At 52.9% G+C, this 27,436-nt stretch overlaps 9 protein-coding genes across 9 annotated transcripts; 3 read left to right on the forward strand and 6 right to left on the reverse strand.

Annotated features, from left to right (window-relative positions):
• Positions 1 to 919: 919 nt before the first annotated feature.
• JN550_007261 (uncharacterized protein) lies at positions 920 to 2,308 on the forward strand (the record flags this gene model as incomplete). Its single annotated transcript, XM_049319091.1, has 1 exon — positions 920 to 2,308. The coding sequence occupies one exon, from the start codon at positions 920 to 922 to the stop codon at positions 2,306 to 2,308; it is 1,389 nt and encodes a 462-aa protein (XP_049170835.1).
• A 103-nt stretch (positions 2,309 to 2,411) lies between these two features.
• Positions 2,412 to 7,071, reverse strand: JN550_007262 (uncharacterized protein; the record flags this gene model as incomplete). The annotated part of the gene is made up of 13 exons (XM_049319094.1): positions 2,412 to 2,598; positions 2,661 to 3,035; positions 3,094 to 3,177; positions 3,229 to 3,568; positions 3,628 to 3,927; positions 3,996 to 4,183; positions 4,237 to 4,363; positions 4,419 to 4,751; positions 4,811 to 4,979; positions 5,033 to 5,754; positions 6,096 to 6,375; positions 6,430 to 6,659; positions 6,711 to 7,071. 13 exons carry the CDS (start codon positions 7,069 to 7,071, stop codon positions 2,412 to 2,414), a joined length of 3,696 nt encoding a protein of 1,231 aa, XP_049170836.1.
• Positions 7,072 to 8,228: 1,157 nt separating this feature from the next.
• JN550_007263 (uncharacterized protein) lies at positions 8,229 to 9,797 on the forward strand (the record flags this gene model as incomplete). Its single annotated transcript, XM_049319095.1, has 2 exons — positions 8,229 to 9,212; positions 9,270 to 9,797. The coding sequence occupies 2 exons, from the start codon at positions 8,229 to 8,231 to the stop codon at positions 9,795 to 9,797; spliced, it is 1,512 nt and encodes a 503-aa protein (XP_049170837.1).
• Positions 9,798 to 10,079: 282 nt separating this feature from the next.
• Positions 10,080 to 11,578, reverse strand: JN550_007264 (uncharacterized protein; the record flags this gene model as incomplete). The annotated part of the gene is made up of 4 exons (XM_049319096.1): positions 10,080 to 10,203; positions 10,252 to 10,676; positions 10,742 to 11,250; positions 11,437 to 11,578. 4 exons carry the CDS (start codon positions 11,576 to 11,578, stop codon positions 10,080 to 10,082), a joined length of 1,200 nt encoding a protein of 399 aa, XP_049170838.1.
• A 1,785-nt stretch (positions 11,579 to 13,363) lies between these two features.
• On the forward strand, positions 13,364 to 16,266 carry JN550_007265 (uncharacterized protein; the record flags this gene model as incomplete). Its single annotated transcript, XM_049319097.1, has 5 exons — positions 13,364 to 13,492; positions 13,623 to 13,701; positions 13,766 to 15,787; positions 15,837 to 16,057; positions 16,135 to 16,266. The coding sequence occupies 5 exons, from the start codon at positions 13,364 to 13,366 to the stop codon at positions 16,264 to 16,266; spliced, it is 2,583 nt and encodes an 860-aa protein (XP_049170839.1).
• A 282-nt stretch (positions 16,267 to 16,548) lies between these two features.
• Positions 16,549 to 16,911, reverse strand: JN550_007266 (uncharacterized protein; the record flags this gene model as incomplete). The annotated part of the gene is made up of 2 exons (XM_049319098.1): positions 16,549 to 16,714; positions 16,784 to 16,911. The coding sequence occupies 2 exons, from the start codon at positions 16,909 to 16,911 to the stop codon at positions 16,549 to 16,551; spliced, it is 294 nt and encodes a 97-aa protein (XP_049170840.1).
• Positions 16,912 to 17,864: 953 nt separating this feature from the next.
• On the reverse strand, positions 17,865 to 19,851 carry JN550_007267 (uncharacterized protein; the record flags this gene model as incomplete). Its single annotated transcript, XM_049319099.1, has 2 exons — positions 17,865 to 19,249; positions 19,305 to 19,851. The coding sequence occupies 2 exons, from the start codon at positions 19,849 to 19,851 to the stop codon at positions 17,865 to 17,867; spliced, it is 1,932 nt and encodes a 643-aa protein (XP_049170841.1).
• Positions 19,852 to 22,599: 2,748 nt separating this feature from the next.
• JN550_007268 (uncharacterized protein) lies at positions 22,600 to 24,856 on the reverse strand (the record flags this gene model as incomplete). Its single annotated transcript, XM_049319100.1, has 3 exons — positions 22,600 to 22,667; positions 22,733 to 23,553; positions 23,625 to 24,856. The coding sequence occupies 3 exons, from the start codon at positions 24,854 to 24,856 to the stop codon at positions 22,600 to 22,602; spliced, it is 2,121 nt and encodes a 706-aa protein (XP_049170842.1).
• Positions 24,857 to 25,863: 1,007 nt separating this feature from the next.
• On the reverse strand, positions 25,864 to 26,993 carry JN550_007269 (uncharacterized protein; the record flags this gene model as incomplete). The annotated part of the gene is made up of 2 exons (XM_049319101.1): positions 25,864 to 26,440; positions 26,527 to 26,993. The coding sequence occupies 2 exons, from the start codon at positions 26,991 to 26,993 to the stop codon at positions 25,864 to 25,866; spliced, it is 1,044 nt and encodes a 347-aa protein (XP_049170843.1).
• Positions 26,994 to 27,436: the final 443 nt, after the last annotated feature.

The raw sequence follows: 27,436 nt of genomic DNA on the forward strand, positions 1-27,436 counted from the left end.
TGATGTATTCTCGGTATCACCCAGGTGTCAAGGTGGTGCTACCGTGTGCCCAGGAGAGATTTTTCAAGGTGATGACCTGAGCAGTGTACTAAAACCAGACCTATAGCTTGGTTGAGGATTTCTGCAAGCGCATAGTCTGCTACAGTACGGCTGTATGGGCGGTGATTGCAGACGAGATACAACTAGATTGCTACTAATCAGTCCTGTGTCCATGGTGCGGAGGACCTTCTGAAACGCACCTTGGGGGTAAGTTTTGTGAACTCTGCTTGCCGACTTGTGACGTCTAATTTCAATAGAAATTGTTAAACACGAAAAGTAGCGACGCCAAATTTGCGTTGTATAGCACCCTGTTGACTGCATAATCCACCATCCCAGTCGTTAGCCTACTTTCCCCATATTTGACAGATTCCAGTAATCATTCACCTGTAATGTTTCCTTTCTAGAAGTCAAGATAATCAGCTTCTCTCTAGTCGGAATTTTCTACGCGCAGGACATATTTCGTATCAGTAACGGGAGTAGGCAATGCTCTGAATCTGCGGAAGCTTCAATACATGCATCCTATGGGACTTCTTGCGGCGAAGCTTCCGCGATGGCTCCTGCTCCAATAGCCCCAATATGTGGATACCATGAGATGAGCATGATCATAGTATGTATCTAGGGATATGTACAGTCATCGCGCTGGTGTTACATTTTCATGTACAGTCAACCCCTTGTTGTAACCTTGCGGCGGCACAGTCATGGCGTGGGGCGCTTGACATATGAGGCTGTTGACACGGAGTGCGCCGAGAGAGGCTTCACCGCAAGGCGCATACATACAGAGACCTTAACGGTGCGCGTTTTGATCATGGGAGAAATATTGCAGTCATCTTGGGAACATCGGCGGATAGGTACTGTGGATGAAAACCAAAAATTGATGAACATGGCTGCCGCAAGCGTGTCAATACCAGATCCGGAGCAGTACGGGATAGGTGCGAAGACAGGGTTTTTGCCCCCAAACCCTCCACTAACAACTCTACCATCGCCTTACTATGCTCCTTGGGAAGACATTGCCAACAATCTACCGCTATTGGTGCGAGAGCAAAGACTAAGAAAGGTTATTCGCAAACTACCAGTGCTGGAAACAAACCGCTTGCAAAGCAGGCAGGAATACGAGCGTGCACACACTGTCTTGTCATTTCTACTTCACGCTTATGTATGGGGCGATGAAGATGTCGCAACGGTTCGTGTGAACTATCACTCGACTGAGAAGCCATTAGGATATTCACTAACACTCGATATGTCGACCCAGGTAGTCCCACCGCCGTTGTCAATACCGTTCACCCGCATTTGTCAGGTTTTAGATCTTCCTACAGTGGCCATCTACGCCAGCGTTGTTTTATGGAACTTCACTTTCATTGACAAGTCGGACCATCTAGACTTCAGCGACCCTGCGAAACTACGTGCATCCCTGACTTTCACGGGGCTGCCGGATGAGTCGTGGTTCTACATGATTAGTGCAGCGATAGAGGCAAGGGGAGCTCCTATCATCTTCGATGTAATGCAAGCTCTACAAGCTGCATTGAAAAATGATTGCTGCAGAGTCATCGAGACTCTGCATCGGTATCGTACAGGTCTTAAGGATATTGCGTGCCTGTTCGACAGAATGTATGAAGGATGCAGCCCTGAGCATTTCTGTGACTCTATCCGACCATTTCTGTCAGGTTGGACCAAAATAAGAGGCGGTAGCACAGGCGAGGTCGATGGGTTAAGGTTCGACATGGGAAATAGCCGTACCAGCTATATGGCAAGCTCATATGGTCCAAGCAATGCCCAGTGCTCGCTGATACAGTTTTTTGATGTGTCGCTCGGGGTAAGCCACCGACCTAAACACCAGACCGAGGTGTCTCAGCATGCCGGAGACTACTTGCACGACATGAGGAAGTATATGCCAATATACCATAGAAAGTTTTTGGAGCATGTTGAGAACGTGCCGAATCTGCGACACTTCGTACAGCTGCACCCCAACAATAGCGAACTCGTCTCTGCTTATGATAGTGCTATCGCAGGCCTAACAGAACTGCGCGATCGACACCTGCGTATGGTGTTGAGATATATCAACATCGAAGGTCCAGATGAGAAATCACAGGGTGCAGGTGCAGAGGCCGACGACCCAGTTCGGGTAGCAGAAGGGACAGGAGGCACCCAAGCTGTTCCATTTCTCACGGAAACACGCGCCCACACCACAAACGCAAAGATTGACAAGACCATTCAGATGGCGAATACCAATGATCGGTCTAAGAACAGGAGAGGAAAATATTGCATGTTATAGCCTATGGCCGATGGCTTCATAGCAACCAATGTAAAGCATCTATGAGACCATATAGTACACACCGCATATCCCCAAAGGCTAATACCCGAAATACATTTGTGTATCAGTCTATCTCTATGGTTGCCTCATTCAGAGAAGTGGACCATCTAATCACTCGACCTTTGTCCATGACCAACATTGCGTCGTACTTGTGAAGCTGGTCCAGCCGGTGCATGACCTCGATGACAGTCGACGAGGAAAAGTGTTCAGCAATTATGGTGTGCATTTTCCTATGTGTTTCCTCGTCGACACTTGTAAAGGGTTGTAACGTCAGGAACACCGTTAATCCTTGATAATGACATGGGAAACTTACTTGCTTGTTGCTTCATCCAATATCAAAATATCTCTAGGTCGAAGCATTGCTCGAACAAGAGAGAGGAGCTGCAGCTCGCCGGCCGAGTAAGAGTCAACTTCTAGCAGTCCATCTAGGTAGCCGTCGGTTAGCAGCTTTAATCCAAAGCCCACATGTTGTAAAGCATCCCTCATTTCTTTGTCGGATGTTCTAGATTCCGGGTCCAAATTTTCTCGTACGCTGCCGTGGAAGAAATAGGGCTCTTGAGGAATTGTATTTATCATCCTCCTGAGGCGTTGGGGATCAAGCTGGGTTGATGGTGTGTTGAAAACGCGGAGCTCGCCCTTGGACACATCCATCATCTTCAGCATGATGTTCATCAGACTCGACTTCCCACTGTATGATATGATCAGCTGAAGCCCTGTGAATGACTATGCTCGTTAGGCATGCTCACCTGCCGCTTCGACCGCATATCGCAACCTTCATGCCTGGGTCAATTCGAAGACTGACGTCCGCTAGCACATCATCGCCATCATCTCTGGAGAGGATAAGTCAGCTCAAAGAACATTCCCCGGCACGTGAAACATACGAATAACGCGCTGACACCCCTGTCATGTTGATGTTTGCCGGGCCAGGTGGTATGAGTCTCCCAGATTTCTCCTTGTCTGACTTGCTGTTATCCGCGTCTTCGGATCTCTCTTGGGGTGTTGAGCTGACAAAATCGGATACGCGCGTGATGGCCGCAAGGCATATTTCCAGTAGCGTCCAGAACATGATCAGGGACTTCAGATGTTCACCCATGGTGACGAGATTGAGTAATGCCACAGCAGTTTGAGCACCACTGCCGCTACTTCGCGTAGCTACTGCAACCCCTATCGTGATGGTTGCCAGCCCTGCAACAAGCAGGTTTAGCACAAGCTCTAACCATACTGTGATTTAAGATCAGTCTCGAAGACACCTCGCGAATGTTTTCATTATAGTTGTTTACCTTGGGCGCTAGCAAGCAAGTAATATGGTCGTTGATAGGTGTCAAGCAGTTGATTGTTGACTTGAGTAACGGAGTCCTGCCACGCAAAGGCACGTATTGATGTCAAACCGCGAACCGTATCATCAAAATGCGAGAAAATTGGTCCTTTCGTTTCTAGTTCTAAATGCCGTAATCTCTTTGACGTTCGCAAGTACATTCGCTGCACCGTGTAGATCACAGCTGCCAGAAATGGAAATGCGGCAAGCAGGTAGACTGAAGCAGAGGCAATCAACACTAGCTGTGCAACAAGAGTGAGGGACTCTGTGAGTTTCCAGTCAGTTTATCACCCCGCAAGCCTTTTCCCATTTGGTACGTTATCGAAGACTGACCGATATAGGTGTTCATCAGAGCCATCGGAAGTTCAGTGTCGACCAACATCAAGTCCTGCCCGAATCTCGTTACAATACTGCCGACGTCTGTTCGAGCCAGAAACGAATATTTGGCGTTCATGAGCGTCCGTAACAATCGAGAGTGGACTTCAATGCCGGTTTTGGGTATGATTATCAGGAGAAGATGCCTAGGTATACTTAGCCGCTGGAGATAGGTCCTGCGAAGGGGTTGTTGACTTACGAGAACCACACAGCGCACACGATGAGGGCAAGACCATAGAAGAGCGAATATACCCCCAGATAAAAGGAGGTTTGCGGTTGGCGAGGATAAGCATCCGTATGCTCTCCCCACCGTCTTGCCCAGTAGTCTAAGTCGACGGTTAATTTTGGAAGCACCATGCTACATTGAGACTTTTGACATACCTGGGATTTTGTACAGGCCAACGTACAAAACTCCCATCAAAATGAATGCGATGCTGTTCGCTGCACCCATGGTACCTATATACGTCCGTAGCGCTGCTTTGTCAGAGCCAGAGACTTCATGACCTGTTCTCGCGGTATCGTCGTTTATCCCATTCGGCTGTGTCTCGGTAGCTGTATTCCGTTTTTCCGTTTTACTATCTGTCTCTTCTCCCGGTTGCTGAAGTTCTTCATGGGCTACATCGTCCAGTTTCAGTGTTGAAGGCGGCCCCTGAGATGAGATTGTTCCGTCGCTGGACAGATTTATGACATGGTGTGCGTATTTGAGGAATCGTACTATCCGGCATGATTTATTAGCTCAAATAAAGACATCCTTTTTTAGGATGAAGACACACCGGAGTGGGTTGCTAGGACTGTTGTTGCGTCGGATTGGGATTTATGAAGTAGACCTCCGATGTCGAATAAGCTTCTGCTTATGTGGTCCTGAGTTGCTTGATCAAGTCCGCTGAATACATCGTCCAGGATAACGAGGGGCGACCGCTGGTACAATGCCCGTGCCAGAGACTGTGGAGGTTTGATAAGTTATCAGTACATTGTAGAGAGAGCAGGATGCTTACCACTCGCTGTTTCTGGCCGCCGCTCAAAGTCGCGCCACCGCTTCCAGTTTCACTCTCATCTCCACGAGGCAAGGCAGCGAAGTCTTTCTTCAACGCGCATGCCAATACAACCTTTTCATACCATCTTTCATCATAAGTACCATGGCCAATGATGGTTCGCTTAATTGTCGTATTCGTGATCCATGGCTTCTGTGAGCAATATGAAATGACTTTGGATGGTACTCTGACTGTTCCTCTCGCACATGCTATTTCCCCCAGGATTGCGTGTAGCAGAGTTGTCTTGCCACACGCAACTGGACCCATGATTACAGTCAGTTGACTTGCAGGAACCTGAATATTGATGTTGGTGAGAGCAGGAGGCAGATCGCGGCCCCACCTGAAATCACCATCTGTGATCATCAAATGATGCGACCGGTCATCCGAGTTCGTTACGACCTGGCTGGTCAACTCGATCGAGGATTTCGGACTCGTGGAATTCCCAATCTTCCTAGTGTCCTTGTATTCTGGGCCCAGCATGTATAACTCTATACGGCCTAGACAGCTAAATACCATGGAGAAGTGGGGAAGTGATTGCAAAACGTTGATGAACGGCTCCGTCATAAGCGAAATAAGCGACAGAGTGCTGAAAATACGCTCAGTCGAATAAGGCATGTTATAAGTCTGCGAAAGTGGCAGGAATGTTGAGAAAACCAAAACGGGGGCGAGAAGCATGTTGGAAAACGCTATTGGTTTCGATTAGAATAGAGCGTTTGATGGCATAAGGAAGCCAGGGTCAACTTGCACAAGACTACTGCAGCAGTCGTTGCCACTCGAGAGTGAACACAGGCATCCACTTCCATCTTCCTGAGATCTGCCGTTTTTTCCGAAAGCTTGAACTCAAGCCCGAGAAGTTTGATACTGCGAAAGGAGTTCAGCATCTTGGTCGTACGGGTTATGCGGACCTGTAAAGCAGCCATCCAGGCAGTCTGCCTTGGAGCAGCAAATCTTGCAATCTGCACCCCACCTAGCGAGAAAGCTGGAAGCGCGTTAACAACAACGTCCCAAAGCGCCGACGTCTACTTACCGATGGACAGAAAGCAAAGTGCCAACATAGCGAGCTTGACTTCCCGATAGAGAAGCCAGAGCCCAATGGCAAGCTCAACCGGCGCCGCCCATAATTCGTGGAAGTTCCTCATCCCTATGACAACCTTGTCGACATCAGCGCTCATAAGGGTGTTGGCTTCCGCCTCCGAAAGGCTCAATATATCTTTTCGTAGACTCTTCTGATACAAAAGTGTTATCAAAGCTGCTCTTAGCTGGGTTTGAAACTTTGTCTGGCTGTACCAGTACCAGCTATTGGTAATCTTTGGCTTATGTTAGCTATTATTTCATGATTCTTGAGTCGTGAAAGACCTTACGGCAATGCCTGTGTAAACGAGCAAATAAGCACCAATGAGTCCGTAGCCATAATAAACAGTAATGGATGACTCCTCGCTGTCGAGAAAGACGGTTGTAGCCCGAATCAAAAAAGGCTGACAGAATGTGAATACAATTTGAAGTAGGCGAGGCAATACCGGCCCCAATATTGCCAGGTGTAGAACCGCTGCAAGGAGCTTTGCGAGGCCATACTTTCCCCATCGAGGCATTCCTGTAAGTCTTAATCACTTGAATGACGCGCGTAACATTGAATAAAGCTTACCATTCTTCCACCAGGCAGAAGCGAGAGGTTTTCCAAATGCGCCGGCCGATAAAGTTTTGTTGAGGGAATATAAATCGTCTATAGTCAACGGCTGAGAGTACCCTTTGACGAAGAGCGAGATAAGCCAAGCAAGTAGGCGCCTACTGAAGACATTCGCGTCTTCATCCGGTGAGTGGGTGGTAGAAGTGCCAGGGGCAATCTTGGACCAAGACTCTACAACGAGTAAAACAATACCAAGACATTCCTTAGCTGTCAAGAGGCTAGCTACGGCAGGGTTTCCTAGCAGCCAGTACGTCCTGATGATGGGTATATCTAGAACAAGACGGAGAAGAACGTAGGTGCCAATGAGGTCGGAGGTCATTGGCGACCTTACATGCTCAGCAAACGACAATACAAACAACATCAATGTTGCCAAGAGTCGAAGAGCTACAGCTGGAAGCGTTGCTGGCGTCCTACTCTTGGCGGAGTCCAGGCTTGCTAGCACAACTTGTGCGACTTCCAACACCAGGAGAATACCAATAACGAGCTAATAGCATTACGGTCAGTAGGGGTCTGGGTGATTCATCCAGGTGGCACCCGTACACATTTGATGGTAACAAGCCCCTTTGGGCTGGTAATGCTGGGTTTGCGATATAAACGCGTCAATCGGGTACACGTGGTCAAGATAAACAATGCCGAAAGCGGTGTTGAGAGTATCAACTCCTCAAAGAGCAAAGTGAAGTCAAATGAGCGACATGAAGCCTCAATCCGGGGGCCGAACCTGGCATCTAGACCCAGGCACGTTCCACTGTCCATGCCGGCCTGCTTGGAGTGCGCGTCTGGTGTCACAAGTAGAAAGGCAAGGCAGTGGGAAGACAAAACGGTCGGCAATGGCACGGCACGCTGCAAACAAGGCGAGGTCCCAACACGAGCGAAACTGACCAGCGCATCCCCGTTGCTGAGCAGGAGGTTAGCCGGCGATTGAGTGTGTAGTATGTACCGATGACTAACATGTGTCATCGGTACAGCAGGATACGGAAATAAGTAGGTAGTTATTATGGTAAGCGCTAGGGTTGCCGCTCCAATCCAATGCCAAACCTACCATCAGCCGGGGGTTACTGTTGCCTACTCCCGGGTACTCTTCCGCGAAACACTAAGCCAACCACCTGCCCCTTCAGGCTGCGAGATTCCCCACAGGCTGTTCTGATACCCCGTCTCATTGCTCACCTGGGGTGAACATGAACGGATACTGACGCCTGATTCTTCTGGCCTCCCGATGCATAGACAAACGCATTTGGGTCAGTTGGCCAGCTGAAAATAATCTCTCAATTCCGGTTGATTGTCTCTTGCCCCTGATATACGGACCAGCTGCGCACGTGCCTTGACTGCGGCACGGAGCTGCCAAGGATCGGGCTTGGCAGGCCGCCCTGTTCGCAGTCTTCTGCGCCGGTGAGACGCCGTGTTCTCCTATGCGTGTTAACCACGCTCCCATCATTCGTTGTGCTCGCTTTGTCTTGCGTACGATCCGGCAACCTCAACATGTCGGACGTCCCATCAGAGTCCACGGCCCTCTTGGGCGCTAGCTCCGCTTCCGCGCCCAGAAGTGACGAGCCCGCGGCTGGCAAGACGAGCAAAGGCCGTGTGATTGCCGTAAGCTTTATTCTTATGGTACTTGTCGACTTTGCGGGCTTTCTCATCGACGCGCCGCAAACCAGTATACTCGAGACGATCATCTGCGACCAGTACTACTCCTCCGGTTCTCCATCGGCGCTAGCGGACTGCACCGTTGGCCCTGTTCAGGCTGAGCTAGCGACCGTGAACCAGCTGCTGAACACCTTCAATCTTATCCCGGGCTTGTTGGTCGCGCTGCCCTTTGGTGTCTTGGCTGATCGATATGGCCGCCGCCCGGTATTGGCCTTGAGCCTCATCGGTATCTTCATACAAGATCTACTGGCCAAACTTGTCTGCTGGCGTCATGATATCTTCCCGCCTCGGCTGATCTGGCTCTCGTCAGCTGCAAGGCTCATCGGCGGCGGAGATATCGTGGCATCGTCCATGATTTACCTTACTGTTGCCGATGTCGTTCCCGCTGGCCAGCGAGCTAATGTCTTTTTCGTCCTTTCTGCTTGCATCCTCGTCGGCGATATCATTGCTACCCCATTGAGCGCCCTTCTCATGTCCAAGGATCCTTGGATACCCTACCTCATCGCGGGCGTACTATCCTTCCTGGGAGGCATTATCCCTCTCCTATTCCTACCCGAAACTCTTTCGAAGGAACACAGATCAGACGAAACGGCCCAATTCTCGCCCGCATCTGACGAATCAACAGTGGTGGGGAAATCGTCTCCAAAGAAAAGGACATTGGCATCAAAGTCTCTGGAGTTCATTTCTAAGATTCGGTCTCTGGCAAGCTCCAATGTTGTTGCTGTATTACTGGCATTCTTTGTCGCATCCCTGGGCCGCCAATCCACCGGCTTTCTGTTGCAGTACGTCCGACAACGGTTCAACTGGTCCTATGAGAAGGTAGGCTCTTCCCCATGATCTGATGTGTATATGTATTAGTGAACTAACTTCTACAAGGCCAGTTTTTTGATAGCCCTCCGTGGCTCAATTCATCTCGTCCTTCTCCTACTCGGCCTGCCAAGTCTAAATAAGCTGTTGACTAGGTATGGATTCGGCAATCCCGCGAGAGACCTGTTCACCAGTCGTATATCTGTCTTTCTCCTCACAATCGGGTCTCTTGTCATCGCCGTAGCCCCTTTAGTGCCATTGGTCGCGTTGGGTGTGGCTGTGTTCGCTCTCGGATCAGGGTTCGCACCCGCGGCCCGTAGTCTTGCCACTGCCTTGGTCCACCCCGACGAAGCAGGCACCTTATATTCAGCACTTGGTCTCATGCAATCTCTCGGTGGTCTCGTGGCGGGTCCTATGCTCGCTGGCTCTTTTAGATGGGGCCTGAATCACGGCCGGGAATGGACCGGGGTACCCTTTCTTCTGGTTGCAGGTCTTTTCGGTTTTGGGGTGTTCGCCATGTCCTTCGTTCGGCTACAGGATCCCATACCAGAGACGTGCGCACGCGAAGATGAGGAGACTCCTACAGACACTATGTAACAAGTTGCATCTGGAAAGCAACATTGCTTTACATAGAAACCTTGATAAATACCCGCATTTTTCAACGCACCTTAGAGATAAAAAAACTAATTCAAGATACTAGAACAAGTCGCGTTTGCCAATTCGGAAGCTTCGCCTCAAGACTCTCATCCTGCTACTGTCACCAGATTGGAATGACCCACCATTGCATCGACCGGTAATTTATACTCACAATCACTTCGCTTCTGGATGCTTTTGCCCAACATTGACTTCCGTTCCCAGATATGTGTGTTGACCAGAATTCTATAATGAGCTTACGAATACTTCTGGCTCACTTTCCCTAGCATTCGAACGTTGTCTATAACTACGACGGAGGTAATCATCGTAATTGAGTATTGCCTGGTACAGAGTGTCTGCTCCCAGAACACTAGCGAGCCTGTCAGTTTCTGCATGACTTGTATGCCTTGGAACTTACCAGTCCTCTTTATCGGTCCACTCCTCTGGGGAATGGCTGATACCGCTTTTACTTGGAACAAAAATCATAGCAGTGGGACAGTCAGCAAGTGCGACAAGAGCACTATCGTGTCCTGCGAACGAAGGTAACCGCTGTACCTGGCTCTCAGAACCGCAACGGTAAATGGCTGCTTTCTCAATGCAATTGAGCATGACAGGGTCAAACTCTCGAGCTGGCGAATGCCATATTCGCCTCATGTCAAAAACAACTCTTCCATCTCGGCCTTTGGAGATCGATGTCATCTCTTGGCGGATGTTATTTTCGAGATCAGTGAGGATGGACTCCGATGGGTGTCTCAGGTCAATGGAGAATGTCACATCCCCACTGATCACATTGGGGCTGGCATCCGCGACAGTGAGTGACCCTACAGTACCAAAGGCATGGTTCTTCAAGCATGAGTACATTAGTCAAATCGTCGTCCCAACAAAATGGGACTATAATTTCCACAAACCTTGGTACAAAGCTGCTCGACGAACAACACAATCCGGCTTGCCGAAGCTAAAGCATCAGCTCGCTTGGTCATGGGAGTCGCCCCTGAGTGTGCTCGCTCTCCACGCACGCTGACATGAAACCAACGAATGCCCTGGATCGCGTTGACGACACCTATCTTCTGTCCACTGGTCTCTAGACGAGAGCCCTGCTCGATATGCAGCTCGAAATGACTCGATAGTGCGTTAGCCTGGTGATGCGCAGGCAGCCGGCCCCGGTAGCCAATGCGTGAGAGTTCTTCCCCAAGAGTTGTCGAGTTGCCCCAATTACTCTTTCTGCAGTGGGCTGTAACGATATCTGTATGACCAGACCACACAGCGGCACCAGTACAACCAGGCGAGAATCGGGCACCCTCCTCATTGGTCCAGTCAATTACAGTCAAGCCGCAGAAGAGCTTCTTTCCAGACTCTTTGATGCTTCTCAGCACCTCGAGCCCGCTAAGTACGCCCAGTATACCATCAAACCGACCACCTAGTGCCAATTAGTTCTCCACTATATGATGCGAGTTCAAAAAAGCGTCGTCACCTGCGGGCTGGGTGTCTAAATGGCTGCCGATCCCCATTGGAGGAATTGATGAGAATTCGCCAGCTAATGTTGCAAATATGTTTCCCATTTCATCCACCTGTACTTCGCAGCCAATTGCCCGAGCGGTCCTACAGAACCAGTCCCGAACCATGCGGTCTTCATCCGTCAGTGCCAGTCTCATCATTCCCCCTTCTCGACCTTCGCCCCTCATGCCTCCCCACTGAGAGGTGAACATAATGTCGTCCCAGAGGCGATCTCCATTGATGCCTCCCATGTCGAGTGTCTGCTATCTAAGCTGTAAAATGTACTGTGTTGTTTGCTGCGAAGTATTCAAATGACATGGTCGTGTTAAGCAACAAGAGCGCCATGCAATACCTAAACCACAGTGAACAACGAATAAATTCGGTGCAAAACGTCTGGTAACATCACACCCCGCTGCGCCTTTCATCTGTACAGCACGTGACCAGTGTGTCAATACTCCTGACTATACGCCTAATGACAAGGGTCAATATGTACAGTCATGACCTGACACTGGCTGGTCATCTGCAACATCAACTATATTTCTCACGCACAGTCACCCGTCGCTTGAGTTCCAGTCTTCACGGAAGACAATATAAGGTTCAGACAAATATGTCAAGATGAATATAGTCATTCCCTTAGTCATGTTGCAAATCCGCTCCGAGTTTTCGCAATGGTGCGAGTGTGCGGCGAGACACTGAACTGCGCATTCATCCGCTTATCCATACTTAAGAAGGTAAATGACTTCCCTCCCAAAGACTCGGCTTTTCTTCCAAGATAAACGTGACATGGCTGGGACAATAGACAACGGTGGGCCAATGGAGACGGTTGAGCCAGACAGCAGATCAAGGTCGTCTAACATAATTCCTGCAAACTTCCTTTGCAGTTGTTATAGTCTAACCGGGAGCCGTACGGGGGTCTAGATACGGCATAAAAGATGTTGTAACTGATAAGAGTATCCGATAGAGCCCTGTATAGTAGGTTATTGGTGCTTTCTTTCTCGCTAATCAATCCCAAACTCATCGCGACATCAGCCTCGCACGTAAGCTTGGGTAACACTTCAGGCACCATTGTGAACTGAGGGATGCTTGAAAATCCATGATCTAATAGAACCAGTGCTTGGTCTGGTGCCGTGCTCTTCCCTCTTCATCCTCGGCCCAGGGTGACGTTCTGAGCTGGCGAGGAGTTGGCCCTCGCTCGTCCTCCCCCATTAACAATTGCCTTGTGCGTTTTCTCAGATCAACAAAAGTTTTTCTCGAAATCTGTTCAACTCTTAATCATGAACCCCACTAAAGCATGAGTTTCCGTCAGAGTGAGATCAGTACTCCTCCTTTGACTATCGTATTGGCTGTAGTGCAGCTAGTTGCAAAACAGGAAACCGAACCAGCCCGATAGTAGGGAGAGAAAGTGGGAGAAATTGCAGCTCGATATACTGTCGCAAAGAGTGAAGACAGAAATGATCAGAAGTCAGCAGTGAGGGGTGATATATTGTCAAAGCTGGATGTTGTCCTCCATCTAAGTGAGAGCAGTACGGGCGTGGTTGTGGAACATGCCTTCAGCGGCGGGCTGGTGAACCGCCTAGACTCGGGACTTATACGGTCATGCCATGAGAATTATTCAGCTTGTATGAAATTGTGACTAGCAAATAGAAATCCTTATTGTTGAGCGAGCCCTTTTCTCAGCCATTCATACATATTTTTGGGGGGTTTGAACCTTGGTACATGGTGTTTAATGGGCGATTTGGTTGAGACACAGTATGAAGTGACAGTATTATGGCCATCTGCACTGTTGAACTCACGTGGCTGTGGGCCCCTCCTGGCGCTTCTGCGCTTTATACGATATGATGCGAACAGCTTGTCGTCTATGCATCTAAGCGCCACTCATCATCTCGAATCAGCGGTAGCGTCGTCATGCGCTCAAGCCGGCCCAAGGCAAGGCAGTGACATCTGGATCCGAGCTTTCGAGTGCGAACTACGACGATACGACAACTTGCATTCCTTCAACCCCCCTCTGCAGCACCCTGGAGCCATATCCGCCCGACATGGCTCCATCCAACACGTCCATGTTCCGCTCTGCGGACATGAGCATGGTGCAGCTGTACATCTCAAACGAAATCGGCAGGGAGGTTGTCAACGCCCTGGGAGAGCTTGGTCTTGTCCAGTTCCGTGACGTACGTCCATCCCATCACCCGTCCATCTCGCCTCGCATCCCGCTCGCTGGCCACAGCACGCGCGATTACGGGCTTATCATACCTTTTGCCAACGCTTCATCTCGCATGCTAACCATCTAACTCCTTGCAGCTCAACAGCAGCGTCAGCGCCTTCCAGAGAACCTTCACTCAGGAGATCCGACGACTCGACAATGTGGAGCGCCAGCTTCGTAAGTCCTGCCGACGTTGTCCGCGCACATACGCCATCTGCTAACCAGAACTCTTTTGCTACAGGCTACTTCCACAGCCAGATGGAGAAGGCTGGCATTCCGCTCCGCAAGCTCGACCTCGATGTCGAGACCCTCGCAGCCCCCACGACGCACGAGATCGACGAGCTGGCCGAGCGCAGCCAAAGCCTCGAGACACGCGTCGCATCCCTCAACGAGAGCTACGAGACGCTCAAGAAGCGCGAGGTTGACCTGACAGAGTGGCGCTGGGTCCTGCGGGAGGCAGGCGGCTTCTTCGACCGCGCTCACGGCAATGTCGAGGAGATCCGGGCCTCAACCGAGGACGATGACGCCCCTCTCTTGCAGGATGTCGAGCAGCACAACCAGGCCCCCGACGTCGACCGCTCCTTCTCGGGCATGAACATCGGTTTTGTCGCCGGTGTCATTCCCCGTGACCGTGTCGGCCCCTTCGAGCGTATTCTCTGGCGAACGCTGCGTGGAAACCTGTACATGAACCAGTCCGAGATCCCGGAGCCGCTGGTCGACCCGACGACCAACGAGACGGTCCACAAGAACGTGTTCGTAATCTTCGCCCACGGAAAGGAGATTCTGGCCAAGATTCGCAAGATCTCTGAGTCCATGGGAGCCGAGATGTACAAGGTCGACGAGGACGCCAACGAGCGCCGTGATCAGGTCCACGAGGTCAACACTAGGCTCAATGACCTCCAAAATGTGCTCAGGAACACGCAGCAGACCCTGGAGGCCGAGCTGACCCAGATTGCCCAGTCGCTGTCTGCCTGGATGATTCTCGTCACCAAGGAGAAGGCTGCCTACCAGACGCTCAACCTCTTCTCGTTTGACCGGCAGCGCCGCACTCTCATTGCCGAGGGCTGGTGTCCCACCAACGACCTGCCTCTCATCCGCTCCACCCTGCAGGATGTCACAAACAGGGCAGGCCTCTCGGTGCCATCCATTATCAACGAGATTCGAACCAACAAGACCCCGCCAACTTATCTCAAGACGAACAAGTTTACCGAGGCCTTCCAGACCATCATCAACGCCTACGGAACGGCCACATACCAGGAGGTCAACCCTGCCCTGCCTGCGATCGTCACCTTTCCTTTCTTGTTCGCTGTCATGTTCGGTGATTTCGGGCATGCCGTCATCATGTTCCTGGCTTCTTTGGCCATGATCTACTGGGAGAAGCCGCTGAAGAAGGTCACGTTCGAGCTGTTTGCCATGATTTACTACGGTCGTTACATCGCCCTCGTCATGGCCGTTTTCTCGCTGTACACTGGTCTGATCTACAACGATGTCTTCTCCCTGTCTTTCACCTTCTTTAAGAGCGCCTGGGAATGGAAGGTCCCTGAGAACTGGGAAGAGGGCCAGACATTGACTGGAGAGCTTACCGGCTCGTATAGATATCCTTTTGGTCTTGACTGGAGATGGCATGGGGCTGAGAACGACCTCCTCTTCAGCAACAGTTACAAGATGAAGATGAGTGTCATTCTGGGCTGGGTCCACATGACCTACTCGCTCTGTCTCTCCTGGTTCAACGCCCGCCACTTCAAGAAGCCCATCGACATCTGGGGCAACTTCGTTCCCGGCATGATCTTCTTCCAGTCCATCTTCGGCTACCTCGTCGTCTGCATCCTCTACAAGTGGTCTGTCGACTGGATTGGCGAAGGCAGGAATCCTCCCGGCCTGCTCAACATGTTGATCTACATGTTCCTGCGACCCGGCTTTGTGGATGAGCAGCTGTACCCCGGCCAATCAGGTGTACAAAAGGTCTTGCTCGCGCTTGCCTTTATCCAGGTCCCCATCCTCTTGTTTCTCAAGCCTTTCTATCTCCGCTGGGAGCACAATCGAGCGCGCGCCAAGGGCTATCGCGGCATTGGTGAGCACTCGAGAGTCTCTGCTCTCGACGACGACGAGGATGGTGATGGTCACATTGGCAATGGCAGAGCCAGTGTCGACTCGGACGACGGTGAGGGCGTCGCTATGATCGCGCAAGGCCAGGATGATGACGAAGAACACCATGAATTCGAGTTCAGCGAGGAGATGATCCACCAAGTTATCCACACGATTGGTAAGTTCGGAATGATACCCACATTATCAACTCTACTAACAAGGCGCAGAATTCTGCTTGAACTGTATCTCCCACACGGCTTCGTACCTCCGCCTGTGGGCTCTGTCACTCGCCCACCAGCAGCTCAGTGTGGTCCTCTGGAGCATGACGATTGGGCCCGCTTTGAGCAAGACGGGTGTCGTCGGCGTTATCGGCATCGTAATCATGTTCTACATGTGGTTCTTCCTGACATGCGCCATTCTCATTGCCATGGAAGGCTGTTCCGCTATGGTGAGTCACCCCCCGTGGTCCATTCCCCTGGATCTTTCATCAACGCTCATGTACCTCTGCTGACACTTCTCTTCCAGTTGCACTCCCTCCGTCTCCAGTGGGTCGAGGCGCAGTCCAAATATGCCGAGTTCGCCGGCCACATGTTCACACCCTTCTCCTATTTCACCTTGCTGGAAGAGGATGAAGGGCTAGCCGAGTTCCGGGGCTAGACATCGTTTCCCCATCTTTTCCGTTCTTTTCCTTTTGATATCGGCACAGGGTTTAAGCAATCCCTCTTGAGTCTGGGGCAGCTTTGATTCATGTGTCGGTTTGTAGTCTATAGAGCAAGATAGGGGCGTGTATGATCAAGAATCCGCAGTCAATAGCATAGACAAATACTTGATTGAGTTCTAGTCTTTATCAACACCGAATTCCGCCGCCTTTCGCCCACTACTCGTAGTAGCTTCGCTCCTCGTTTGTCTTGCAGCGGTAATTACTGCCACTCATCGCCCTCACTCTGCCCCGGGTGAACCACCGCGCATGGCGGCCATGTGCACGAACAACTCATGAGCATCCTTGGCTGCCTGCTCGCGTCTGATGCAGTACACTCCGATCCAGCTCTCAGTCGTGGTGTAGACCGTGCGGATAATGGCCCAGTTCAGTCCCATGAGAACCACCCTGTTGGATGTTAGTCACGGCAAGCTACCGGGGCGGGGTGAACCGCACACAACCACCATGGCGTGGAACGGAGCGTGATCATTTCCGGCCTTCTTCCACCGACCTACCAGCTCGATGGTGCCGTGTACAATGTAGATCGCTGCGATGAGATAGAGCGCCACGAAGGCGTGCGGCCGGAGGAACGCGCCGAGTGCCATTGCATTGCTTGGTCGTTCGGTCGGTTGGCTGGCTGGGGGGGCTTCTAAGTGGGTTACGGGCCAGTAATCTGGGGATCGAAGGGCAAAGTTCCAAAGGCCGTGCGACGGAAGAACAAGGCTGACTATCATTGTCGGGCCGTGAGTTCCTTGCGAGGCCATGATCTCTAGCCACGGAAAGGGCGTCTTCTGGAGCCACGGCGCGGGGCTGCTTCTTATATCTCAGTAGTCACCACCGAGATTGTTGGGAGAATAACCTGTTCGAGTGCGCCTCGCCGCTCTATAGCCAATTGGTATGCGCGTTTCAAGTGGAATGTTCACTTATATATCCCCAGGCCTTTCTCCAAGTAAACGCTCCAAGCATCTGTCTAGCCATACGAGCTGATCCCGTTGTCATCGTGTTAGGTTGCTAGGTCCCAAGTAGCTGCCACGGCGAACAGCGCCCTCAAGTTTCAACACTAGTAGCTTCATCGACCCGCCACTTTTGTATGTAACTCAGGAATGCAAGAACTCGCCATATGGGCTGTTGGCCGTTCATGGAGATACTGCGGCTGCGTACTTCAGGTATACCTATCGTGGGTTTTCTTGGAATCCCTCGCAGCCATTGATTTGGTATGAAAATCTCCAAATTAAAGTCACCGGCAAACACGGGTACCGCGGCAGTCATGCTAAAACCTAACATAAATATGTTCGTGTCATCATGATTCGTGCTATCTAGACACATAATGCTCGCTATGCTAAAAATACTAGACGAGGAACCCCCGTAGGATGATGTTTGCTTTTTGATGCTTTTTGACTTTCCCCGCAGGCGCCGCGCTGTGTGTGAAACAAGAAACCGTGACCGTGAACTGATGCAAGACATGCTATACCAAAGCCAGGAATGGGGACTTTCTTCCCATCGCATGAACAACCAAAAAAGAACCGCCCCAATGCAAATATTCGGCCCCTTACGGAACTCACAACTTTCGCTTGAACATGTACGAGCCGTACATGCCGCCGACCTCCTGGGTGGCCATGGGTATCTTGCGCATGCCCCAGAACGAGGCACCCATCTTCCACGACCGCAAGCCCGAATCTCGCGGTCCATCATCGGGGGAGTGGACACGGACGAGCCAAGCCCGGCTGCCAAACTCCGTAACAGTCCAGCCGCTCCTCTGAACAGTTGGCGACTTGGACAGACGTGTGTACAAGTCATCAATGACTTCAATTACTTCTAGGGGCGCACTGTACTTCTCCATGATCGAGGACCTGCTGTTGAGCAGCGCGCCCAGGTCCAGCTCGGTAGCAGCATAATCGGAAATGTCGAGGTATTTGAGAGTGTGCGGCTCCCAGTCGATCTCCATGCTCATGTCGTCATCATTCTCATCCGGCCTGAACAGCCGCTCAATGTCTCCGATCTTTAGTCTTCGGCCCAAGGCCAACTCCTCAAGGTGCTTGGTCAGAGGCCGGAGCGCATCGATGTGCGAGGCATCCATCCTGCTTCCCTTAAGGCTTAGCGAGCGTAGGGACGATGGCAGAGCCGGAAGCAGCTGGTCTAGGTCGTCTTCATCCAGCAGCTGATGGCTTCGTGCATCGGAAGCAAGACTCAGGCAGACAAGACTTTTTGCAGCTGGGTGGTTCTTGATAAAGTCGATGACGTTCTCGGAGGTAAGTCCTTTGCACTTGGCGAGGTTCAAGTGCGTGATTCTCGCAGTGTGGGGAATGGACTGAAGAGCCTCATCGGTGATCCGCGTGCCTGCAACATCCAAGTGCGTCAAATTGCACAGTCTAGGAAGAATTGTGGTAAACACTTCTGTTGGAAGATTGATGCACTTGTGCAGTGACAGGCGTGTGATCGACAGCATCTCGGGCCATTCGCGTGAGACAATAGCAGTCATGGCATTCTTGAACTCAGGTGAGGAGCAGCCGGTGAAATCCAGAGCCTTCAGCCTCTCCATGCCAAAGAACAACTTCTGCAACACACCTTCGTCGATCTCATCATCGATATACTCCTGCGCCAGGAACTCTCTCAGGAATGGAGTCAGCTGCAGACATTGGGAAAGGGTCTCAGGCGTCAGGTTCTGAGTAGTAGCTCGCTCCGACGCCGTCGAGAACAGAGTGGTGGGGTTGAAGTGGCTGAAGTCCAGTCGACGAACGATAGTGCCCAGTTCTTGGTTGAGTGTAAGGTGGTTCAGGAACTTTCGGAAGATTCTTGAGTGGGGGATGGTGATGTTCCGGTACAGTGCATGGAGTGTTGCCGTGTGTAGTGTCCTCGATGTCAGAAGCAACGACATCAAATCAACATTCCGGGCCGAGATGCCATTCGGCGGAATGTCGAGCATGAGGAGTTCAATGATAGGGCCTGTCTCGTTGTGAGTCTACATGTACTTACGCGTCGACGACGATTCTGCACTTACCAAGAAGCTCAAGAGGCAACCTTTCGATTGGGGCCTGGCCAGGTGGTGGCCGTCGAGGACCCTTGGGCTTAGAGGGAGAGGCCGGAGTCGACCACACAATCTTGAGGGCCTGCAAGTCGCCAAAGCTACGACTGGCCGTCTTGCCCCTGACATCGATCTGCTTCCAACCCTCGAAGCCGTCAGCGGCAACAGCAGGGAACCAGGAACCGTGGAGTCTGCTGTGCGGCCGCGTCATGGGCGGCCTGAACTGGGTAGTAGTCATGGTAGCCATCTCGGGCGGCGGTGTGGGCAGGTCGTCCACTGCTTCGTCGTCTGAGAGCCTTGAGTAGGAAGAGACCTTGGTACTAGTAAAGGTCTGGGCGAGGTCTGAGTCGTTCTCACGAACCGACGAGAAGGAGGAACGGCCAGATTGGTCTGGTGAGATCTCCCGGAGGCTACCCTGCCTTTGGTGCATCCTAGCGGTGGTGGGTGTAGGGCTGCTCTTAAATTCCTTCGAGAAGGTCGGCTCTGGTTTTCCAAAACCAGAGAAGACTGGTGTCGTGACCATGGTTGGGGTTTGCGACAAGGGCACAACAGTATGCTCTGACGGACGGGACTAGCCCCTGCGCAAGGCGAGATTGGCCCTTTCGATAGCGTGCCCGCCCGTTTGTTCTTCAGGGCCAAGGCTTGACTATCTGGGTCTCTTCCCCGGACGTGTTACCAGGTCCCGGTGCCACGAAAGCTAGGCACAGACTGCCAGATGGGCTTTCTGTTAGTCAGAACGTCGACTTGTTAGGTAAGAGCTTGTGTTGGCGCAATGCGGGGAAGGAATGGTGATGTGCCGCGTGAGGTGAGAGACAGGCCGTGACACGTAGGGGAAATGAAGAAAGGATCCGTCGTTGGTAATTGGAATGCTGTCCGTGTCGTAGGCCTTAGGGACGTCGTGCAGAGAGGCTAGGGTTGAGGTTGCGAATACGTAAAAGAGCAGCACCGGGGAGCGAGCTAGAGCTGCAATCATGCAAGTGTTTGGAGTCTGGTAGGTCAGTCCCCGTCGGTCAAAGGCAATAGTGAGGAGGAGGAGTTGCTGGGTGCCGAAATGCAGTCAAATTAATATAGCGAAAGCTACAGACACACTTTGCCTCTGAGCAGAGTGAGCCACAGAAGGGAATCCATTGATCACGGATTGGGTAATGAAAACAAGGGACCGCACGACGGCTGAGTTATTCTTTGTCACCTGAACACCACGCCAGGCGCCTACGGGCGGCGAGGCACTGGGGCAAGAGCCAAGACCACACTTGCGCTTTGGTTGGATCAGTGTGAGTAATAGGAATGTCGGGTCACGCAAATCTTCGCCGATGGCGAAGACTTGTCATCGCGGTTGAGGTGGCCCGCTACTTGGCTACCTACTGTTGAGAACCTTGCGTGGCCTGTGTCGGGCATCCGAGTGGCCGGAGAAGTCTGACGTCGTACTGGATCTACTTGCCTCCTTGGGCTTTTTTTTCCTTTTCTTTCATCTCTGCTAGGTAACATGGCGTGCAGCACAAGCGGCAGCGCGGCTGGCAGCCCAGGCGTAAGGCGATCAGAAAATCCGGGGTAGAAACCATGTTCGCCCTAGCTGGGTAACAGCCCCCTGGAGGGTCTGACTTCATCGGGGTCCGAAATGCCAGCGAAAATCTCTGTACTCCGGTCACCAATTTGCTGTGACGGGCCGGCTTTCGCTATTTCCCACTCCACCGGGCAGGAAAACAGCCCGGGAACAGCAGCATGAAACCACTTTTCCCCCTGCTACTTCAGCTTGGAACCCCCATCACACGTGGTTACCGTGTGCTGCGATGTCGCCAGGGTCCCCATCAAGGTACAGCCCCCGCCGACAGCTCTCATCAAACTCGAAATGAAAGGAGAGGGTTTGGCTGAGTCAATCGAGGGTCACGGGGTCATCGATTCAACAATTCGGAAACGGAACGGTCCCCTAGCAGAGCTGGGGGGGCTGGAAGCTCCTTGCCTGGACCCTTCCTAGGGGAAAGGAAAAAAAGCTTGGCCGATCCAAGCCGAGCACAGAGCGACTGGCGGCGGGTACGGGAAAGCCGCCCAGCGGTCCGGCACCACGCTTGGAGCCAGGTCATGTGGCCGCAAAAGGACTGTCTGACTGCTCCGTGTTCGCATCGAGGCGCTGCCGACGAATCCGTCGTTTGGGGCTCGTAAATCTTAGATAAGTCGCCAGCTGCCGAGGCAACGCAAATTATGCATTGCTACACGATCCTGCAGCTCGCTAATGTAGTGAGGTGAGAGGCAAGAGAGAGGCAGCAGAGGGCATCCCGGCGGTCTGGCGAGGTGAATGCGGCAAGTGCTCGGCATACGCCATCTGCTTGCAGTATGTCGTCGTAGCTGTATTTAATCAATACAATACGTACTGTATAGGCCCACGGAGAACGCAGTGAGCGGACAAGTCTCGACGGGTCCCCAGCCGAAAGGTCAGAATGCGGAGAGTGAGACGCAGCCAATCCGAAGCTACGCCTCCATCCTGTGCATGAGTTTGCGGCTCACAACGCATCCTCGTGTGCACGCGTAGTGTGACACGGGATCAACATCTCCTCGGAGCTAGCAGGGATCACCTATACACTTCGTACGAGTTAAGCTACTATTGCTTGTAATCCCCAAATAGTTCGGCCAGTACCCACGATCCATCACTAGCACGGATACTACAAGGGGGAAATGGCTTCAGGCAAAGCACTGGCCAACGGGAAGCATTTGAATTATATGGATATTGTCTTCTACAGGAGAATGCACTTCTTCCTAGGGCTAGCCCTGGTCGTTGATACCCTGTTTACAGTTCCAAAGTGACTAGTGGTACATGATCAACTCCCACTGGTCAATGTGAATACACAGTTGCTAATATACACTCTCAAGCAGCGCCGACCATGTAAAATGTCTCCTATCTAGCCAGATAACGTCCGGTTGGTGAGTATTATAATGCTTTCGTTCCGTCGTGTTCATCGACAATTCTCGAAGAGGGATCCGTCGACGTTAAGATTCGTTATATTTTATCCAGACGGGAGCCACCGTGCTAAATAAAGCCGGTGACTCTCGCTTCTCAGGTCTGTACTGGTGGTTGTTTCCCAACCTGAACGCCTTTCCCAATAATTGATGATCGCTATGGCGCTATTTTTGCCGATATATGTCTGGTGCCTCGCTGAGAATATGGTAAGGTCCGGTGTCTGCGTACTGCAGTCGATGGATAGTGCACTGGTCTCCGTGCTACGGTTTTCGATTCCTCTAGGGCCGTTCAACACTGCCTGCCGAGTCACGTAGATACCGGCTACCTCCCGTTCGCCTTCTTGCCCCCGTTCTTCATACGGATCTTGCAGTTGTCACAGTACCATTTTGCTGCAGATCGATTAGCATTTGTCCCACAGCGATTGGGTCACGCGAAAGGCACTCTCTTGACTTACTGCTAGAACTGGGCGCTGACCTTAGGCCAACACAGCCCAGGTGGAACCACTCCTTCTCGCAGTCATCCGCATCACAGGCCACCATTTCGCCATATGATACGCCGTTGCAGTAGCAATATCGAGGCTCGTTGGCGTCGATCTCGCCTTCCTCGTCGCCGTGAGTGCTGCCAGTTGCGTCTTCGTCAACGGTTGGAGGGGCAGGTAGGGTAACTTGCACGGAACCCCCCTTCTTGTGGCTGCGCTTTGCACCCCCCGCCTGTGCATTCCGCGAGGACCTAGACCTGGCGGCTTCTGGGAATCCTCCTAGAGCAGGGGTTGAAGGCTTGCTAGCCCGCCCACTCTTGGTAGTCACAACTGTGGTGGTCACTGTCTGTGGCGTGCTCTGTACCGGCTCGCCTTTGGGTTCGGCATCTTCTTTGACGACCGAGTTCTTTCTGCTTCCGCTTGGAGCAGGGTTGGCGGGAGCGCTAGGTTGTGGTGTGACTTCTTTGGGTGGATTCTCGACCTTGACGGGCACAGGAGTCTCCTTTGTTGCAGCCTTGGGCTCCGTATTGGCTCGAGGGCCATTCTGGGGCGGAGCGCTCTCTGGTATAGGGGGAGGTGCAGCTCCATTTGGCCGATTTGATGCAGATGAGGATGGACGTGGTCTGGCGCCCTCCAACACCGAGGCGGTCGAGTTGTTGCGGGCCCGAGAAGTTGCTGGGCGAGCAGGGGCAACCGATGGCGCAGGAGACGCACGGCTCAGAGCCTTGGGGTCGAAGTTGGGTAGGATAGGAGAAGAAACGATAGATGGAGAGAGGGCCGTAGACATGGCATTTTTGCTGATGTAAATCGTTAGCTACCGTTCGCACACGCAGTGTGAGACGCTAGATGGACCAGAGGGAGAACGAACCTCTTCTTCGGCTGACTGCCGTTGACCGTGGGTAATGCCTTGCGCTTCTTCTGGCCGGCTTCTGGTGCCGGCGTAGTTCGAGGGCTCGAAGTTTTGGCCTTGGACGCATTGTTGTTTCCGAAGACACTGCTCATAGCCCGCTCCATGGGCTGGCCGCCATTGGCAGTTGCCTTCTCCTTGTCGACCTTGCGTTTCTTCTGCGGCGGGTTAGCGCTAGCTGCGGGTGTGTCTGCTGTGATGCCGAGGCCCACGGGCGTGCTTGTGTCGGCTGTCTTTCGTGACTTGGTGCTATTTCCCTGCTTCCTCGAAGGCTCGGCCTTCTTCTCGTGATCGGCGTCGGCGTCTGAGTCCTGCTGTTGATTCTTGATCCTTCGCTTCTCAGCGACTGCTTGCTTCCGGGCCTCGGTTCGAGCAGCGGCCTCTTCGGCGAGCTGTTGCGCCGCAGCTGTGATGGCCGAAGCGCCGTCCCGTCGCGAGCGCTCTGCGGCGTTCGCCCTGCTGATCCTGTTCTCCGGGTAGGCCCAATGCGTGTTACTGCCCCATTTGGCCTCGTCGCTGAACTCTCCCTCGAGATGTGGCCAAACGTTGTCGATGCGGGCAAGATGTTTGGACAGAGCTTCATTGGCTGTCGTCATGACGTGGTTCTTCTCTTCAAGCGACACGAGCATCTCTTGGATCTTGAAGGCCGTCTCGCGGAACAGCTGGCGGCGGGGGATGTTGGCCGGGTCGTAGACGGTCGCGTTGTAGTTCTGGTCGGTCGACGGCGCCCCGGGCAGGCTTCCATTGGTGGTGAAGCCGGCCGAGCTATTCTGGGCGCTCATGGGGGCCGATGTGGGCGCGATGCTGCTGGCCGTGTCCTGGGCAGAGGTGGAGGGTAGAGCAAGACGTGGCTCGGGAGGGTTGGAACTGAGAGCTTCCTCGACCAGCTGGAAGAGCTTGTCCTCCGGGGCGAAGATCTTGGCGTCCACCTCCTTCAGCAGGGTGAAGTGGCGGACAAGGTCTTTGGGAAGCGAGGTGATGGCATCGGTAAAATGGGTTATGCCGGGGAAGATGTCGATGGGTTGGTCGAGGCCATGGGGGTCGCGGCCAGCGCCGACGGGCAACGAGGATCGCGGGGGGTTGCTGCGAGCTTGACGGGCTGGCTGGCGGCGGCTGGTCTGAGCAGAGGCGGCGCCGGCGCCGGCACCAGCACCAGCGACAGCCTCGGCAGGGAGAGGCTTTGCCGTCTTCATCGTGGGTGAGGGCGAGGACGCTCGGAGGGGGGTCGGTTCGCGGCGCTCGAGGGGTGGTGAGGGCTGGGTGAGGCGCGGGTGTCGAAAGAGCGAAATCAAAGCTTGAGGGGCCGAAAACAAACCAAGTGGAAGCTTCAACAGCCGCAACCTAGCTCATTCTGGGATGCTGGAACGAGGGGACCAAGCTGGGAGCATACGGGGTCGGGTGGGAAGGTGTCGAGAGGGGAGGGCGCAAAATGGGAAAAGACAAGAGGAAGACGCACTGCAGCGGCCACGGCAGGTGACAGGGTACCACCGGCACGAGAGAGGATGGGCAAAGGCGCAGAGGCGTCAAAGTGGAAGACGGTCACGGATTGGACCGCGCCAGTCGCCAATCCAGTAAACCCCCCGGTAATCTGAAATCGATAAGATAAGAGGAGAACGGCCGTTCCCCCGTCGCGCAATTGTGCCTATGAGAGAGGCAGAAAGAGGGAGACAGAGGGAGGAGGGTCTGTGCACAACAGCAGGAGAGACGACTGGTTACATGCATACTCTCCCTAAATACAAAGTGCAGCAGTAGGCGATGTGGTTACTGCGGTTAATGAGAGTAGGTAAGCTTGATGTCATTCAGGAACTGTGACACCACCCCCAGAGCCTTGCCGTATACCCCTTACCCATGTGCATACACCCAACCGGGGCAGAGTGCTGGAGATGGCTTACTGTCATGTTCACCATATTAGCTCCATCAAGAGCGACGACGGTCGGACCTGGCAAGAAATGTCAAAAAGGAGAGAACAAGAGACATGTGCCTTTGCATTCACGAGCAGTGCAGATATAGGAGTCGGCACCGGCTATACATGCGGTTTCTATTAACAAAATGCAGGACCCTCGGCAGAGCATATTGCCGTCGCCAATTCCAGAACGCCTGCCATGGAACCTCCAGAAAACCATCTAGATGCCTCAACCCACACTGGTGTTGTTCAGAAGGGAGAAGCATGGACAAAGGAGACAGTAGCCGACGACGTCATCTACTCGGCCTTGACACGTCTTCCGGGGCGCGCCTCTCTCCCCATCTGCTTCTGCCGCCACTGCCACTCCAAGAGCACGGGGACAAAATGCCACAGATCGAACTCTGGCCAAAAGCAGTTTAGAAAGAAGATGTGCGCGTCCTCATGGCATTGCCACAGCATGAAATCACTCAGTCGTCTCACTCCGCTAGTTCGGACAAAGATATCCAGCGGTGGGCAGTCTGCCGTGTACATATGGCCCGTGACCGTCTCGGCAGTGATTGTTTCCTTGTCCTTGTACTCATTGACTTGCGCCTTGTCTTTCGGCGTGTGCCGGGGCGAGTCTGGGTTGAGGGTCGTCGTGGACGAGACCGAGTCATCGACGTCGGATCTGGCGTGGGGGTCTGGCGACGGATCGCGCGACGGCACCGAATCCGTCCTCTTAAGCTGATTGGACTTGATCTTTTGCGTAATTCTGGCCTGCGAGAAGGGTGTGGCGGGAGGTGTTGGTGGTGCGGAGAACTCCTCGACGGTGGCCTTGATCGCCGCCGTCATCTCAGCTCTCGAGGTGTAGGGGAAGCAGATGTTGAGAACAGCGCTGTTGCCACATGGTTAGCCCACACATACACACATACATACGTAGGTACATTTATTGCACCCTGAGAACGGGAACCTCAAACCTACTTCTTGTTGTGCTTGGTCATCTCGACTGCCCTGTCAACGTAGGGCAGGACATCCGGTGGGATCAGATCGCGCTCCCCCAGCACTCGTATGCATGCGCCGTAGCGGTCGAGCAGAGCGCCATGCTGGCACAGCTGCTCCAGCTTGATCTTGGCCATCTTCATCAGTCCGCCAACCTCGGACTTCGGCCTATTGAAGTTCTCGATGCTGAACGCGTAGACGGTGACCACCTTGACGCCGCACTTGTAGCAGATCTCGAGCACACGGGCCAACGCCTCAAACCCCAGGTTGTGTCCTTCGATGGCTTCCATGTGGTGGTTCTTGGCGAAACGCCGGTTGCCGTCCATCTCAAAGGCCACATGCTGCGGGATAGGTCCCTGGCGCAAGGTGCCGATCAGAAGCTCTCGCGCGCCCTTGAGCGCCCATTCTACGGGCGGCGAAGTGAGGAGCCACCTGCTCAAGTCCGCCATGGCGACAGAGGATGGCGGTTCGTCGTTGGTTCGATTGGTCGCTCTGTAGCTCTTCTCTTTGAATTGAGTTTAGTATATCGAAGACGTCGGGGTGGCGGGTCGGCGAGTCGCAATGAAACTGGGATCGCGGAGGAGGGTATCTCGGGCTCAAGTGGGACGGATACAAATGAAAATGACGGGCTATGCGGATGCGCTCTACAAACGAAACATGATGGAGGGGAAAGATGTGACTGTCGATGCCGAGGCCGAGGCAAATAATCGTACGTCAGGCGTGTCGTGGTCTTGGAGGCTTGGACGTTGATCTAAGTGGCCGCTGACGCTGAAATAATGCCAGCAGCCGTGCAGCTGTGCAAGCTTGGTTGCGCTGCTGTGATCGCCCAGGACCCCTGTTCGTCGCCGGCCGCCTCGGCCGTCGGACGGGACACGTCCCACGCCACTGGGTG

The sequence above is a fragment of the Neoarthrinium moseri genome, assembly GCF_022829205.1.
Source record: "Neoarthrinium moseri strain CBS 164.80 chromosome Unknown scaffold27_Wmoseri_CBS_16480, whole genome shotgun sequence".
Lineage (NCBI taxonomy): Eukaryota > Fungi > Ascomycota > Sordariomycetes > Amphisphaeriales > Apiosporaceae > Neoarthrinium > Neoarthrinium moseri.